The 16560-nt window shown below is 40.0% G+C and overlaps 1 protein-coding gene across 1 annotated transcript in view; it reads left to right on the top strand.

The window, feature by feature from the left end:
* STXBP4 (syntaxin binding protein 4) overlaps positions 1 to 16560 on the top strand; it is a 274640-nt gene that overhangs the window by 108257 nt on the left and 149823 nt on the right. Inside the window, exon 11 of the mRNA XM_069200029.1 lies at positions 14472 to 14537. Coding sequence (XP_069056130.1) covers positions 14472 to 14537 — 66 coding nt within the window. The remainder of the gene's footprint in view (positions 1 to 14471; positions 14538 to 16560) is intronic.

Here is a 16560-nt window from a genome sequence, read left to right as displayed (position 1 = left end):
CAGTGTTACTGCTGTTTGTTTGCCTACATTTATCTCTTGACATGTAACACATCTGAGACACAAAACTTCTGCCATCAGTCTAAAGTTAGGATTAAACCATTTCTGCGAAAACCGTCTCACCATTGCACCATGTCCAACATGAACCGGACCACGATAATGCCTTGCCACAGGTGGTAACAAGCTATCTGGCAACACAGTTCTTCCATCATTAAAAGATCTGATTCAGAAAGTGGCGTATCTTTTATATCAGGTCTCATTTTGGGCACAGTTCAGTGAAATATACACAGGCATGCTTAATTTCATCATCAACACTTGCATCACTTACAGGTAATGGTAACAGATTTGCAGGATTTATTTTTGTATGTTGTTTCACATTTGGAGCAACTAAAATGGTCTGCTTGTAACTTGTTAACCTATTGTTTGGTAGGTGTTGGATCTTGGTTCTGGTCAACAAAATATTTATGGAATGAGGAACAAAAACATTCAGAGGATGACCGATAACAATGCTTTTGACTGTTCTATGCTGATACCTGTAACCACAACTGCCTTAAGGCAGCTGGGCACCACGGAAGCCACTGGGTTAAGTGTAGCAGAAAAATAGGCCACAGGCCTGTCAGTGTTTCCGTGTAACTGAGTTAGCAATGAGAGAGTGCATTCCTCTCTCTCACTGCAATATAAAATAAAACACTTGTTGTAATCAGGCATTCTCAGTGCCGGGGCACAACAGAGATTTTCTCTCAGCTCTGAGAAGGCACACATGCAAGTGTCATTCAAGGGTACCTGATCTGACACATCCTTGTGTGTCAGCCTCTGTAAGGGCTTGGCCAAAAGGGAACAGTTGGGAATCTCAATTTTAGGAAATCATTGTGAATGATGTAATGTCACTTCTACTCCAGGGCATATGAAGATATCCTCCATCAGGAACTTCTTTCATAGGAAGCATGTGTATATCTTCCTCACTCTCATCTGCCCCACCTGGAGGCAGGTCTATCCTCACCTTTCGTGTTGAATCCATCTTCTTTACCCATCTTTATTCCCATCTGTCTAATTCACTCCATTTCTGAATGTAGCCAAATAATTTCTTAATCTGCAGCTTCTTTCCTGGAGTTCTCATGTTTGACAAATCTCTGTCACTGAAGGTCAGGCTATAGCTTTCCTGTAATGTTTTGGACTTGCTTAAATCAACTTCATATTTCTGGGTTAGTTCAGTTAGTCTTTCATGAGCTTGTCCTGCATGTCTAGTAATGTCTTTACATACAAATATTCGCTCAACCTCTTGATATGTGTTTGATTGGGGCATTTCAAGTGTTCCTAAAGTAATTTAATTCAATACTAATTTCAGTTTAGATACATCTAGTGCCCTTTCTCTCTCTGGGGTATCCTGAACCTCCAGCTTAATTTGGAGCATCAGTACTCTTAAGCCAGTCATATAATTCTTGAGCACTAAGACCTCAACTTTCTGCTGGAGCATTAAGTAGTATCTCCCCTCGGGAAGTGTTTAAATTTTTAGTATCTGGGGTATTTACAACTGACATTGCAGAATCTGGCACTTTCAAAGAGATTACTCTTTTAGGAGTACTACAGCCAGCATTTGGAATAGAGTTTGATCTAGTTATGAAAAATGGTGGGGATCCCAGATAAAACCTTGCATCAAGGGAAAATCCTGGCTGACTTGTAATCAGATCTGGGTTTGCAGTATGTGTAAGGATTATCCGTGTCAGGACTAAAGGAAGGCTTATTTTCACATTTTCTGTATTGTTATTACTTTGGATACTCATTTGTAAAGGAAAAGTAGGAATAGCCAATGTATGTGCACTATTTCCTGTTGCTCCTGGACCACATAATGGAATGACAGGACCAATTGTCACGAGAACAGTTAATGCGTCTGGATTAACTAAAGCATGTGGGCTCTGAGAAACTGTCATCCCTAAGTGTCCTCCAGTCTGATTTAAATTTTGTTCTACAGGTGCTGTAGGTGTATCAAAATTCTTGTTTCCCATTGTCTCTAAAGTCCCTTCTGTCTGGATTATATTGTATGGTGGTAGACGATTCAATAATAGCTTACTTATGAAATCATGCCAGTATCATTCTCATAATTGTCACCCATATTATGAGAATACCTTGTCTCTCCCTTCCTTTATTTTCTTTTGATTTAGTCTTTCCCTCTTCTTCACTAGTTAAGGCAGGATACAACCTGGTTCCCTCAATTGTATCTGTTCTCTGTTCTATCTGCATAAGCCTGCATTGCTTTCCTGACTTTTCCCTCATATTTCTCTTGCTGTCTCTGATGGGCTATGTGTTCACAAATATTAATTGCTTCAAATTTTCCAGGTCTAGGAGACGTTTTCATCTTATATAAAATTTGCCTCAAATTCTCAATAATTCTCAAATTATATGTCCTGCAACATGAAAATGCCAGTGCACCTACTTCTCAGTAATCTTATACTATTGCTCAATCCAAAGACATCTGTGAAAACCTACATTCAAATCACATAATGGCCTGGCATACCTTGAGGAGAAGTCTCCTCACCCTCTCTAACCAGGATAAATGCATCTCCCTTCATTAGCCTTTGCAATGCTTTAAAGAGTTTCATTGTTCAACCAAAATAAAAAAAAGATTCACATTAACTTTTCACTTAGAATCAGGAATTAATTCTTCAGCCACAATCCTATGTTTGGATTTCACAACCAATACCAGTGTGACTCTGTGTGACGTAGTCAATTAATACCACCAAGGCTTTACACCAACCGACCTATACCAACGCAGCATAATATGACGTCAGCCTCACTCCTTGCAGTGGCTCACTTGCCTTTACAATTTGTCTTGTAGTCACTCTGTCACTCCAGCCTAATTGCAAAAACAATACAAATGATTTTTTAGCAACAACTTTGTCTGCTCCTCTAAAGGTTCGGTTAAGCTACACTTTCCGACCTACTCTCACATTCACTTCTCAAATGAAACTTCGACCAGCGCTCCCACTGAGATTGATACAGTTCTTCCTTGTGCACTTGAAGTACACTATACCAACCTATCACAATCATTTGAAAGAAAGTCCCTCACTGACGGTACTGTTGATGATATCTTACGAACAGCACCACTTACAGAGCAGACATGTTTTTTAACAACAAGAACTGCCCCATGTGAACAACAAGTGTCTTCTACACTTTCTATATATCTCAGGATCATAGGCAATGATGGACCCGATAAACAAATCAACTTCTTTTCAAAAAGCACTACAATAACTTCAAAATCTCTGCAAAACATTTCACATCAAATCACAGCAATCTAAGCATAAGCAACGCTTTTAATACTAACACATCCGCCCCATTGGAATGACGCTGGAACACCATCAGTCCTCAGAACGAGCTATTGGCTTAGAATTATGAGCTAGGTTTGGACAGTTTCATAATAGGACACCCTATTTCCTTATCTCTCCGAGGTATGAACCATCCTCTGCTGCTAGTTGTGATGGTACATTTTGTATGCTCTAATTCTAGGTTGATGATCCTGGAGTCCCTGCAAAAGGTAAAACTAGGGAATCACGTGAAAGTCAAAACATTTAACTTACAATGTAACCAGTTTGGCTACACAATAAAAACCCAAATCGATTAAAGGGCTTTATTACAAATTAACACTCAGGTTAATGTAAACAATTATCAAGAATATACTGTAAAAATACAAAACAACCATAGGGAAGCCAAATTTTCATAAGAAATTTAGTCGTACTAACTTGAGACAAACTAGACACTACGTAGTAGCAATACAGAATATCAACCATGAAATTTGATGTTCCAAAAATAGATGCTGGTCAAATCTTTTACACATTAGTGCAAATTAAATCATCTAGCTAAAATGGGCTCTGGGCAATTTGGAATAGTTCCTCAGAACCTAAACTATCAAAAATAAGGATCTAACTAAAGGACATGAAGGCAAAAGGCGAGAAGGAAAAGTGAAAAAAGAATTTGGAAAAATGGAAAAGAATTTGAAAAGAAAGGTAAAAGGGAAGGTACTAAAATTTCAGAAGCTCGGTCAAGAGTCTTCTTTGGGAGTTAAGTGCAAGCGTAAGTCACACTCGGCAAGCATAAGGGAAAGTCAGAGGTCTGTACCTCTGTGTCCAAGGGGATCTGCCTCTCAGTCAAATAGTCCTTATTAATACTGCACACCTTGATCAGGTAACATCTTCTGGATCATGCAACTTGAAACATCAGGCTTAGGTCTCACAACGGCCCTGGGAAGGTTGCTTTCCTTGGTCTCCTGAACATTATTTGCAACATGTTTGAATAAGAGACAGTCTTCTTATTCTTGGTCTCTCTATGTACCTTCTCTAAGGTTGTTATTTTATACTCCCTACTAGTAAAACAATAGCACATCTATTTCCAAACAAACATTTCATGGAAAAATACCTGCAAGGAAATGACACGTTAGCAGAAAATGGAAAACAGCTTCTTACTTTAAAGACATTTTAGGCCTAGTCAAGGTAACGTTAAGCAATTGCACATTTAGTTTCACATTGTACTATGCACATGTGAAATTCTACAATATTATGAATGCATACTACATTTTCTAAATCAGGATTACGTGATACATTTAATATGAATGCAGACTTTACCAATGCACAAGGATATGTACGATGTAGACATACATTTTAAGGTTAAGCTTCAACATTAGTGCATTCATTACATAGACTTCCATCTTTTAAAATCCAGTTACATTCAAATAACTTGAGGATCGTTAAAATATTATTCTTAATGACTGCATTTCACTTAGTGAAGTTAAAGCACACAGTATAAGTATTCGGAACACTACAGTGGAGACACTTCAGTATTGAATTTGTGTGCACCGCTTTTACTTAATGACAGTTAAAACAAACAACTTGGTAAATGTCATGAGTACATATGGGTCATGTTTATGACTTCATGGATGGCAGCCTGTTTTCCACTGCACCATTTTCAACTTTACATTCAATATTGAGCATGTACACACAATGCTCATGTAAATTAATTTATTTGGGGATGACTGAACAGGCATCAAACGTTAGGTAAAATAAACATTATTTGAACATAAGATTACAGAACAAAACACATAAGTGATGCACTAGTTTATAAAAATAGAATCACAATGTAAATCATGTGAGATGACACACAATTCTAGAAAATAGAAACACAATTTTGGGGGCTTGCAAATTTTGCTGGGAAACGAGATTAGCCCATAGTGTCACAAAACAGATTGAAATTGATGTGCTAATGTAAAGGGCTTGAATGAATGGCACGATGTTATTGTTTTTATCTAACGAAAATACAAATGACAAACACTGAGAAAATATGATGAGGCCACTTTAGATGATAGGTTGGAGGAATCACTGTAAAAAGAAACAGGAAATGGAGAGATCATGAAACACGATAAAAAAAAAAGACACTGACACCAAGAGAGTGACTTCTTCATTATGTTTTGTTATTATGTTATGCAGATTTGTAGAGCACACTATTACCCTGGAGGGTATCCTGGCTCTTGGCAGGTATGAGCCTAGTCAAACCTACGGTCTACAGTACTACTCGAAAAGCCGGGACTTCTTGCAGAATTCAGGACATGAGGAGAAGGCCCTTATGTATAGTGGCAGGTCGTTCCATGCTTTAAGAACAATGTAAGAGAAGGCTTGAGCTCCAGATCTGGTTTTCTGTGTGTGAAATGTGTACAAGTAGGTGTCTGGACAGTCAGAGGTGTCTGGAAGATTTGTGAAAGCAGACTCAATTGTTGAGGTATGCCTTGAAAGTGTGGATAAAGAGTGTGAATTCTGCTTGTTTGTGTATGAAGAGCGAGTGGATCTTTTTCAGGTGTGGTGTGATGTGAGTGTAGCGTAGGAGGTTGAGAATGATTCTGGCAGCTGGGTTCTTGGGTGAGGTTTTTGTTTATTTCCAGCATAGAAGGGTGTGTCTGCAGTCCAGCTTGCTTGTGACCAGGGTGTGTGTGACGGTTTTCTAATTGCTAATTGGAAGCCATTTAAAAATCTTCACCCGCATCTTAACTGTATGGAAGCATGAGGCAGTGATGGTGTTGACATCGGTGGTGTTGAGTTGGCTGTTGATGACAGTCCCAAAGATCTTGGAATAGGTGGCGGGGGTGGATGTCGGTCCTAGCTCTGTTGCCCACCTGGTGGAGTCCCATGATGAAGTGTTCTTCCCAAAGATCATGATCTTGGTCTTGCAAGCATTCAACTTTATCTGGGTACTGGGCTTCTTCTAAATAAGGGAGAGAATTATTCGTTTGTCTTCAGTGTAGGAGAGGACGTTAATGTAATGAGAGTGAATGATTCTTGCTAGAGGGATTATGTATGCATTGAACAGGGTTGGGCTCAGGCAGGATACTTGTGGAACTCCACAGATAAGGCTGAGTGGCTACAATGCAGACTAAGATGATATAGGACATGACGTTGTAAGCTCACAATTTGTGATACCATTGTCTTAAAGAAATGCTTTTTTTAGATGAAGGGCTACTGATAAACACACAAGTAGCATCCAAATACATTGAGCATTTATGAAAAAAGTTATATATTAAACAGGGTAAGGATGGATTATGATGTTGAATGGAATATTCCAAATTGTTTATTAAGATATTTTACATAAACATAACCAACAAAGAATGAGAAAATACATATTTAATCAGTGTGAAGTAGGGCTTTCACGCGAAGGTGTGCCTCCATACTGTCAAGAAGAGATTGGCAGTTGTTTGAACTGTGGTGACTTGCCATTGTCCTACCTCTAAAGAAGGGGTGCCCCTAGATGCTGTTCATTAGCCACAGATTGCCTGCCATATCCTGCTTTCAAAGACAGAATAGGATAGAAGAAATCTCTTTTAAACTTTGAGAAGATCAGTCCCTGAAATCTTTTATACCCCTGCATAGAAAAGGAGCATACAGCAAAAGCCAATAACATGATCACCCAATACTGTATTGCACTCGTAACCGTGTTTGGACCCAACCTGCATTCCCTGTAGATATGAACAATTATGTGGCTAGTGCACCATCACAGGGTCTAAAAAAGCATGCACTTCCTCCACCAGGGCACGGTGTTTATTCCTTCGTATACTAGAGCAAATTGTATGTCTGGTAGCCAAACCTAGTATCTGTAGCGAGGCACTGATCACCAGTGTGGCTTACCTCCATTTACAAAATGTGAGTGGCCCCCCGGACACTGTGTGCATTTCCTGTCACTATGAACACAATATTTCCTGTCACCAGACTTTAAGGTTTGAGTGATGCAGCTCTCCTCCTCCCCGAATGCATGTTTAGTTATTTGTCTTTTTGTTTATGTATTTTTTCTGGCATCACAACATCTTTCAGTGTCATTAGCCCCTGAACTATGATTTCAGTGACCAGCCTCATGGCTTTGTGTTTAGTCACAAGCCGGCTGTCATGAAACTTTACTGAAGCCATGCCAGAAGTAGCTGTTATGAATAACTCAACCTGCAGGAACACATGAAGAAGAAGTCTAGGAAATACCAGTCAAGGGACAATAAGTCCCCAACAATAAAATTATACCAGACACGAGGTCAATAATCCACAATGAAACCCTGATCCACCTTTTTTCCTTCTACAAACCAGAAGTATGGCTTAAATTTAGAGACAACCAGCCAAACCACTTTGGTTTTATTCAGGTTAAGCGCTAACCCTTCTCAATCTATTTCACTTTTTTAAGGTATTGTTGGAAAGTGGATTATTGGTAAGGGCAGGTAAATACCTCCACTAAGCAATAGGACACAAACCCCCACTAGGTCCAGTCAGGTCTCACTAAATTAATCCTAGCTCAACCCTTGGTAGCTTGGCAACGAGCAGTTAGGTTTAACTTAGGAGATAGGTGTGTAAAGCATTTAAAAAGAACAAAACTAAATAAGTAAAACACAATAAAACTCCAACAACAATTTATACAAATAGATTATATTATTATCTTTCAAATGACACGAAATGACACAAATCCAATGAAGGGAACTAGAGATGTACATTTTATAAGAATAAATGTTTTTAGCGCATAGAAACTGAAAGCGCCAATCTGGACATCTGGTCGCACTTGACCAGGGCAAAGGCAAAATTTGAGGCTGACTGCAAAGGAGTCCTGCTCGGCTACAGTAAGTGGGAGGCCTTGGTCAAAGTTTTACCGTGGGTCTTAGTCTTTTTCTTGAAGATTTTCTTCACAAGGACGAAGTCACAAATCATATCTGACCTCCCTGGAACCCTCTTCGGATACGCGTTACAGGAGACCTCAGAGAAGAATTTGGACTTGGATTATTTTTCGTGATGGAAATCTTCATCGGGGACCAGCTTGAAATTGAAGCCAACCTCCCTGGGGCCCTCCTCAGATTCACTGCACGGGAAGCCTCGGTCAACTTTTTATATTCAGACTTGGAAACTTTTTCAGGGCTTTTTCCTTCTGACATCAGATGACCCTCCACAGCAAGCTGATTTTGAATTGATGTCGGCGGATTGCCTTTCCAGAAGCCCCCGGTGAAATCCTGGCCGTCTGGGGCTCCAGAGCTGTTCAGCAGGATGAACCTACAAGTCAGGCTGGGTCACGGTCAACGTAAGCCGGCTTGACTCACGACGTTGGGTCGGTCCACTTATGGAGCCTTTAATTCCAAAGTCGAATTTGGGGTTAACTTTAACTTAAAAGCAGCCATTCAGACAGGCCTGCCTTTAAAATGATGCTGGGCACCACATCTGTGCACCTTTGGGTGCACTACCCATGCTGGGGTCCCTAAACCTACATGCTCTATCATATACTAGGGAATTAAAGGTAGGTTGATAGAGCCGATTATAATTAATCTAATTTGCGTAATCCATTTTACACAGAGCAGTGGCCCTGTGACTGGTTAGCAGTACCCAGGGCACATTCAAGTGTCAGTAACCACCAGTATCTGTCCAAAACCTTTGGAGGTGACCAGGACAAAAAGTAGGACTTTCCTACAGGCATTCATACTGCGTTGCAGACCAATTGGAGTTTGACTCAGTAGGACGACTTTGTCTGCTTATTGTAGGCATCCTAGTTTTTCTGAAGCCAGAATGGGTGGGTGGCTGTTGTCCAACGGGGAGTGTCTGCTAAATCTGCAAGATATAGATTGAACAGTGGTGGTGCCAAGAAGCATCCCTGTTTCAGACCATTCGTTGTTTCAATTTTGTTTGTGACTTGGCCACCGTCTCCAATTTTTATTTGTGCCCAAGTTTTGGTATATAGTTCAATGATTGACCTCAATAGCCACTTGAAAGGCCCCATTCTTCCAGCTTTCACCATAGTCTTCCTCTTGACACGCAATCAAAAGCAAACTTGAAGTCTATCAAACACACAAATAGCCGATAGTTTTTATATTTGGCCTTCTTTACTAAGAGAGTTAGTGCTGTTAGCTTTGTTAGTGCCCCCATGCCTGTCTAGTGAAGAGGTTCTCACTTTATTGACCTCAGAAGGATAAAGGCTGAGTCAAGGCTAACTGGATTCGAATCTCTGACTCTCACATCCCTACACTGAATGCATTACACACCTCCTTCTCCAAGGCTGACTGTACACTCTTACTAGTCCTCTCCTGTAAACATGTAACATGGTTTCTGTGCATCAAGTTCCTCAAGAAGATCAACCTGCTCTCAATTATGAAGATGTTTTGCTACTATGTCTTCACTTTCTTATCTATGCTAATGCCAGATCTTGATGTGTTTCCCTGTCATTGACAAACCTTGGTGGGAAAGTGGCCTGTACTTCTTGTGAGTGAAGAGCTTGGGAAAACAAATGTTCCCAACAACCGCTTGAATTCAAATGGTTCACAATTTTGCGATGCTGTACAGCGTGGCTAAAAAGTTTTGGCAAAGGCAAAAGGTCTTGTAGGCAGGACCTATTGGCTTAGCCACGTAGCCAATGCTTGCTCAGACTCTTTAATTCAAACACTTTCTCTTTGGTACTTTGTCCTTTTCCCCTTTCATAGGCTTTCTACATAACCTAACTTGCCCTAAAATTCATATTCCATGAGGGAACATGCTTTTTTTCAATTCAGGTGTAAGCCATTGCTCTTTCTAAAATGATAGTCTTTGGAATTAGGCAAACATATTTCATCGAGTGTGACTAATTTTTCGGTTATATCTCTCTTTTAGACACTCAGTAAGATATTTGTGTACTGGGTCTGTCTAGAAATAATTGCCCAAATAGCTGCTTCTTTGGAAATGCTAAAGGATTTCATAGTTTGTTTTCCTAGAGGACAATTACTTAGATTTCTACACATGGACTGTGTCTGTAGTTAGTGAATAGGACTGCCCGTTTGTGCAAACTGATAAACTAGTGAAATCACTCAAAATGTGTAAATGACGAGACAAGGTGGCGGCACTGATTTTTTTTCTGAATCCATTTGTTAAGTAGACATTGCTAAACGTTTTCCCATCAAACCCTTTTTTGGTAGCTATGTTCCTGACAGAATTTTGTCTATGGAATTTCAAACTGCACTAGATCATGTGAGATTTGTTTCTGCCAGCCCTCAGGGCATTTTGAGAGATGTCAACCTTATAAAGCATCTCTATAGTTTACTTTGGGGTTAGGCATTCACGCTAGTCATTTCCCAATTAAATGCCAGACTGGAGTCACTTCACTGAGTACTGTTCTTGTCGTTTTCCTTGTTGCTTGATAAAATTCCTAAGGGACTGGAAACTGCTTCCATTATATTGCTGATGACTACGTCTTCATCTCCAGAGATAGTTGGAACTTTTGTTTCTTTTACATATTTGTGGGACTTCCCTGCTGTTTGAGCCCAATGTCTCTGCAGCACAAGCCTTTAGTTCAGATGATCTGAGGGGTCGCCGCTTTTTTTTAACAAGTTAAGCTGAAAAGTGCTTCAGAAGTCAGAGTTGCTGCCGCCAGTGTCTGAAAACTAGTCCAAACAAAAACTTGCTATTGCAGATTTTTCACTGCACTTTGCTGTTTGTTGCCATTCCCCAGATTAACAGTCTTTGATGTTAATCAGACGAGTCTGGGCAGACTGACAAGCTCCCTCCTATCTTCTGAGGGCAGTCACCGTGTGGGATGTGAAAAACATATGGAAGAAGAATGTTGAAGATGTGCAAGGAGAAGGGAGAAAAACACCCTTTCATCTGTCCATTCATCGATCCTTTAAATCATCCATCCAATCTTTAACTCACCCTTTCAACCTATCCATCCTTTCACTTATCCATCCATCCTTTCGCTCATTCACACAACCTTTCACACACTCTCCTCCACTTACCCATTCGCTGTCCATCCATCCAAACTTTCACTCCACCCATTCATTCACCCATTCACTCATCCACCCATTCATTCACCCTCTCACTCATTCACCCATCCGTTCACTCATCTATCCACACTTTCACTCATCCATCCTTTCACTCATCCATTCGTTCGGCCTTTCTCTTATCCATCCAGCCTTTCTTTCCCTTGTAGATCCTCACATCTACCCTTTCACTCATTCATCTTTGCATCTATCCATCCACCATTCCTTCTGTCCATCCATCCATTTGCTCACCCTCCCACACTTAAACGTTAATTATGAGTCTTGGTCTGCCGAGCTGCAGACAGAAGAAGCCCATCAAGAACCTCACCCTCGCTGTAGTTGCTAAACCCAGTTACTCACATATATCTGTCATTTTGTTTGGACGCCTCAATAAAGACGCCATGACAGAGTCAGAGCAACAGCCCTCCGTGATCACCAGAGCATCATTGAAAATGGACATGAACAAAAGACGATACACTGTCTACTTGCACCTGCAGGGAAAGAATAAGAAGAAATTAGCTTACCTGATGTTTCCAAGTATCTTAACACATGCTGTGCGTTCAGTGCTTCATTTCGTGGAGAAGCATGTAAATAGATCTCTAGCTGTGGGCTCGGAATTACATGGTCTTTGAAGCTTTAAAGCATCACTTTACAACCCTCCTATCTGCCCACATCGATCCCTTCTCAGGCAACGCAATCAAAGTTCAAAATAGTGTGCTATTGTGTTTTTACAATACATGCTGCAGGGGAATTGTAAAATATCAGACTACGCATGCGACCATAGCTGCTACTCTCTTTAAACATGGAAATCTTTCCATACAATAGACTAGAATACAGTACAATAGAGTAAGTTCAACCGACACAACATGTGGCACAGCTCCAGAGAACCTATGTTGCTTTGAACATTCATCCACTTTGCAATATGTACTGGCACAAATAAGACCTGGCCTGGTCCATATTACTTGCAGATGCTGTACATTTTGCAAGAGAAAGTCGAGCACAAAACCTTAGACAGTGTGATTGTCGAGTAATTCTGAGTTGAGGGATGTGCCGCCTCTTAGACCAGTAACACATACATAGCCCTGGCGGACGTGTCAACTCTGACTTGTGCTGTTGGCATGTAGCCTCAAGTGATAGTATCATGAATGGAAAAGCTGTTAATAAACATTCTTCCCTGTCGTTTCCCGATGCAAAAAAAAAAACAATGTGGGTGTGACCTAAATAGGGCAAATTTCGATATGGCAGACTGCAAATCCTTTGAGACTTGTGGTACCATTCAGGAATGCCCTTATGTGTGCCACCTATTCTGTAGAGGCCTACTCCATATGTTTGTCTTAAAAGGCAAGTCTTGTGTTTGTGTTTCTTGGGGCACAGAGATAATGGTGTCTGGTCTCGAGTGCACCTCTGCAACAGGTGTGATCTTAGCAAATCCTATCACGTTGCTTAACATAAAGGCTTGAAAAAAAGTTTTGGGCATCTATTCTTGTCTTTATATTATTCTTATTCTTATCTTAATTTTTGCCGTGAAGAACAATATATATTTGAGACCAAAGTCATACAAACGCCTTTTAACAGCTTCAAAACATCTACTTGCCTCTGAGAAGTTTGTTTGTAACCTGAAAAAGTTCCAAATGAATTGAGTTGGACACGGTTGCTATTTTAGACAAATCTCTGTCATGAAAGTTCAAGAAGCTGCAATGGCTTGTGGTGGTGCACCAGTTTTAGGTGCTGTTTGCAGCACTCTTATCAGTGGAGAACAGTTTCAACAGTCCCCTCGGATTTAGGGCCAGATGTAGCAAAGGGTTTTTCCCATTCTGTGTCAATGGGAAAATGTGTTTGTACATATGGCCCTTAGTGTTTCCACAAACCACCTCTCCAAAGTTACAAACTATTTTAAATCCCTTCAGTATTGGATGTCCAGCATAATGCTTTGTTTGAGTGACACTACAGCAGAACAATTTTCTTCTAGCTACCAAACTCATATAGGTGGTTCCTGGCTGAGGTGGGACAATGGGCAAACAAACATGGACTGGATTGCAGCCTGAGTAATTACCAGTTGGCTGATATAAATTTAAGGAATTCATCATTACGTTTTGCTTTCCTCTAGACTTCACCTGGCCACCGTTTTGTGTTCACGCCGGCTACAATCTTCCCACTCCCGCGCTTTCCTGTGCCCTCATTCTCTTCCTGCGCCCTCACTCATGGGCACCATGCACCTTCTCTCTGCGCTGTTTGCTGTGCTTGTGGCAGGCACCACTTGGCTATGTATGCTTGATTGAAAGGAAATCAGCAATTGTGAAAGGAACCAGCGATTTTGAAATTTACATGATTGTGGTTTTTTTTACGTTTCTTGTGACAGATCTGATACACATGTCGTACCATGAGGCCACAGACTGGCTTCGGAGCATAAGGAGGCACCTTATCACCTACAAATCCTTTGAGAATCTCAGGAGACTGGTCTGATAAAACGAACATGACTTAATTTCCTGAAATGAAAGACAATCAGATCTGGCCCTTATATGACTGACTGCTTTTGATATTATAAAGCTGTACTAAGGAACCCGAATTAAGAGCCTTTTGTCCCACTTTATCCTACTGACATAACACTGATTGTAATTAAACTATACCCATTCACGTCCATTTATGCAGGATTATTTTTTAGGGTTGATAACAAGTGCTTATATACAAGACATAATAACAACGTCTGTACATAGTGCATAATTAACACCATTTGTTCAGATTTTGTGTTATAGCTTTTATTTTATAGCTTCTTTTTAATGTTCTCCAGTTTTCAACCTATACCACAGTGCCTGACCAATTTCACAAGTGGCTTTGTCCCACCTTCCAGTACACGATGACTAGAGCAGTGGAAGATGCAATCATATTCTGGGCAGGGGAGAGATGTGCCCTCAGCGTGACTGTTGTCTTTGTCTAAATGTTTGCAAAACCTCCTGCTCAACTTTCATTAGAGTAGCCTCACTTAATGTCTGTTTCAGACCTCCTGAGTCTGTTCCACTTCGAAATATCAGCATGTATGAAAATTGTAACTTGTGGGGTGTTGATTACTTTATTGTACAAGAGCAGCTTTTATACTATGCTCATCAGATGTCTTCCTGCGCTGCAAAATGTTATTAAATAAGTAATTTCATTTACTGAAAGAAAATTGCTTGTGTAAATAATCTAGATGTTTCGTTTTCATTTTCAGAAAAGCCTTTTTGAATCCGAAAACTATGCAAAAGAGTTGTCGGAGGAACTTCAAAATGTAAAACAAGTAAGAGTGTTTTTTTAATTAACATTAGTAATCATTATACACAGTGATCCTTTTGCGTCTTTCACACAATTATTAGTTAGGGGCCCCCTCTTTGATTATTCCTTTATCCACATGCAGGTGGGAGGACAGAAGCTATAGACTAGAGGTGTCCTATATCGCAGTGCCAGATTTTGTTGGTATCCATCATATAAGATTTAATCTAGATATGCTTTCTGTACATGGAGTACAACTCAGTTGATCTCAGTGGAAGTTCTTTACACAGCCAATGGTTATCCTGAAAATCCAGCATAGGTCCGCCTTCTGGTAACTGCTTTGGACAATCCGACCCTCTCCTGAGGGTTTAGCCAAAGTATATCTCAATGAACAAAACGTTCACCGCTGGAACAACGCAGGTGATCAGCATGTCACGCTCTTGAATCTCACCAAGGCCAGATCATCCTTACATCTTCCCAAAGGTTGGTGTATTGAGTACCACGAGTGAGTATTGTAGGATGAAGCAGTGTATACAAGCTTATTATCATTATTATTGTGCTCATTCTTCTCTCTTCATCTTCTTCTTCTTACTATTACTAGTAACATTATTTTTTTTATTATTATGAGATCCTTGGTTTCCACAAATGTAGCTGACTCACATCTCTTGATGTAGTTTTAATTTACCCTCAGTTTTAAATAACAAACAATTACCCTAATTAAAAGAAACAACATATAACTTGGTTTAATTTCCTTCTGTTCATCTTTACGTAATCTTTTGAAGTTTCGTAATATTACATGATAAGTAATGTATTTGCTTAACTCACATAGAATGACTGATTATGTTTTTCAACTTTATTAATTGTTGGAAACATCATAGATGTTTTAAATATTCAAGTCTGTCTCTTGAGGTGAAATTAACATTCTGCCTGACAGCACGGTTTCGGGAAGATTTTTTGCCTACGGTACAGATATGTTTTTACTCTCTATTTTGGTCATAACAAATAAAAGCAAGCAATGGCAAAGCCAAAAGGTCTTGCTTGTCAGTTTTTAGCAAGCAACCCAATTGCCTTTCCCAGTGCCTGAACAACTGTGTTAAAAGTACAGAAAACAATGAAAATCTTGTTTTCTTTGCTTTGTAGATGGCCTCTGCATGGCAAGACACAATGTACTTTGCATCATCTTGTGGTTTGCTGCGAGTTGACGACACAGCGCACATTGCGTCATGCACCACTGGAGCCATCTTGAAAGTATAAAAAACAGCAATGTCATGTTTCTCTATACTTTTAACAAGGAGGGGTGCACTAATAGCTTTGGCAATGCTGACAAAGTTGACAAGTTTTTTACTCTGCTAGCTTTGAAAGAATTATTAAAGGGTACCACCGTGGATCACTATGGGCATCAGTAAGACTTATTTAGATCATAGAGTGCCTTGGAGGAGCCTTGGGACGGATGGGGTGAGGGAACACCTGGAGAATCACCATGGACATTATTCAGCGCCAGGCATGCTGCTGAGGAGCATCGGCAACATAAAGTTAAGGGGTACTGAGGGAGGTAAAATTAAAGACTACAAGAGTGCTCAGAAAACAGATTATTTTGCCCCCTTTTCTGCATCTGTAGGCTCTGGTTTAATTGTCAAACAAGTTGGTCGTATGAGCCTTTGAGTATCAAATGAAATTGTATTGTAGGAGTTAACATTTGCACAACAAGTTAATTTAGGGTGAAAACAATTGGGCTCCACAAAAATAACAAAAAAGATGGTGTCCAAACCATGACGGTTTTCTAACTGATTAATCACACTTGCAAACTTTAGTCATTTAGTAAATCAATTTATCAAGTTAGCATGTATGTCAACCCGATTATTCCATCAGAAGATATATAGAATGCAGATATCAGTGAAGATCATCACAATGCAAATAATGTAGAACAAAGTCAGTATCAATTCCATGAAGTGTAACTCCCCTATTGTAAATACACTTTCATGCATGGTGAGGGGAAATCATAATTGGAAGGTATCAGTCTTAAATTAACCAAATTAAAGTTCATGAAGGGG

Source organism: Pleurodeles waltl, chromosome 7, assembly GCF_031143425.1.
Source record: "Pleurodeles waltl isolate 20211129_DDA chromosome 7, aPleWal1.hap1.20221129, whole genome shotgun sequence".
NCBI classification, from domain to species: domain Eukaryota; kingdom Metazoa; phylum Chordata; class Amphibia; order Caudata; family Salamandridae; genus Pleurodeles; species Pleurodeles waltl.
Note: the sequence above shows the minus strand (reverse complement) of the source record. Positions and strands in the feature narration are given on the sequence as shown.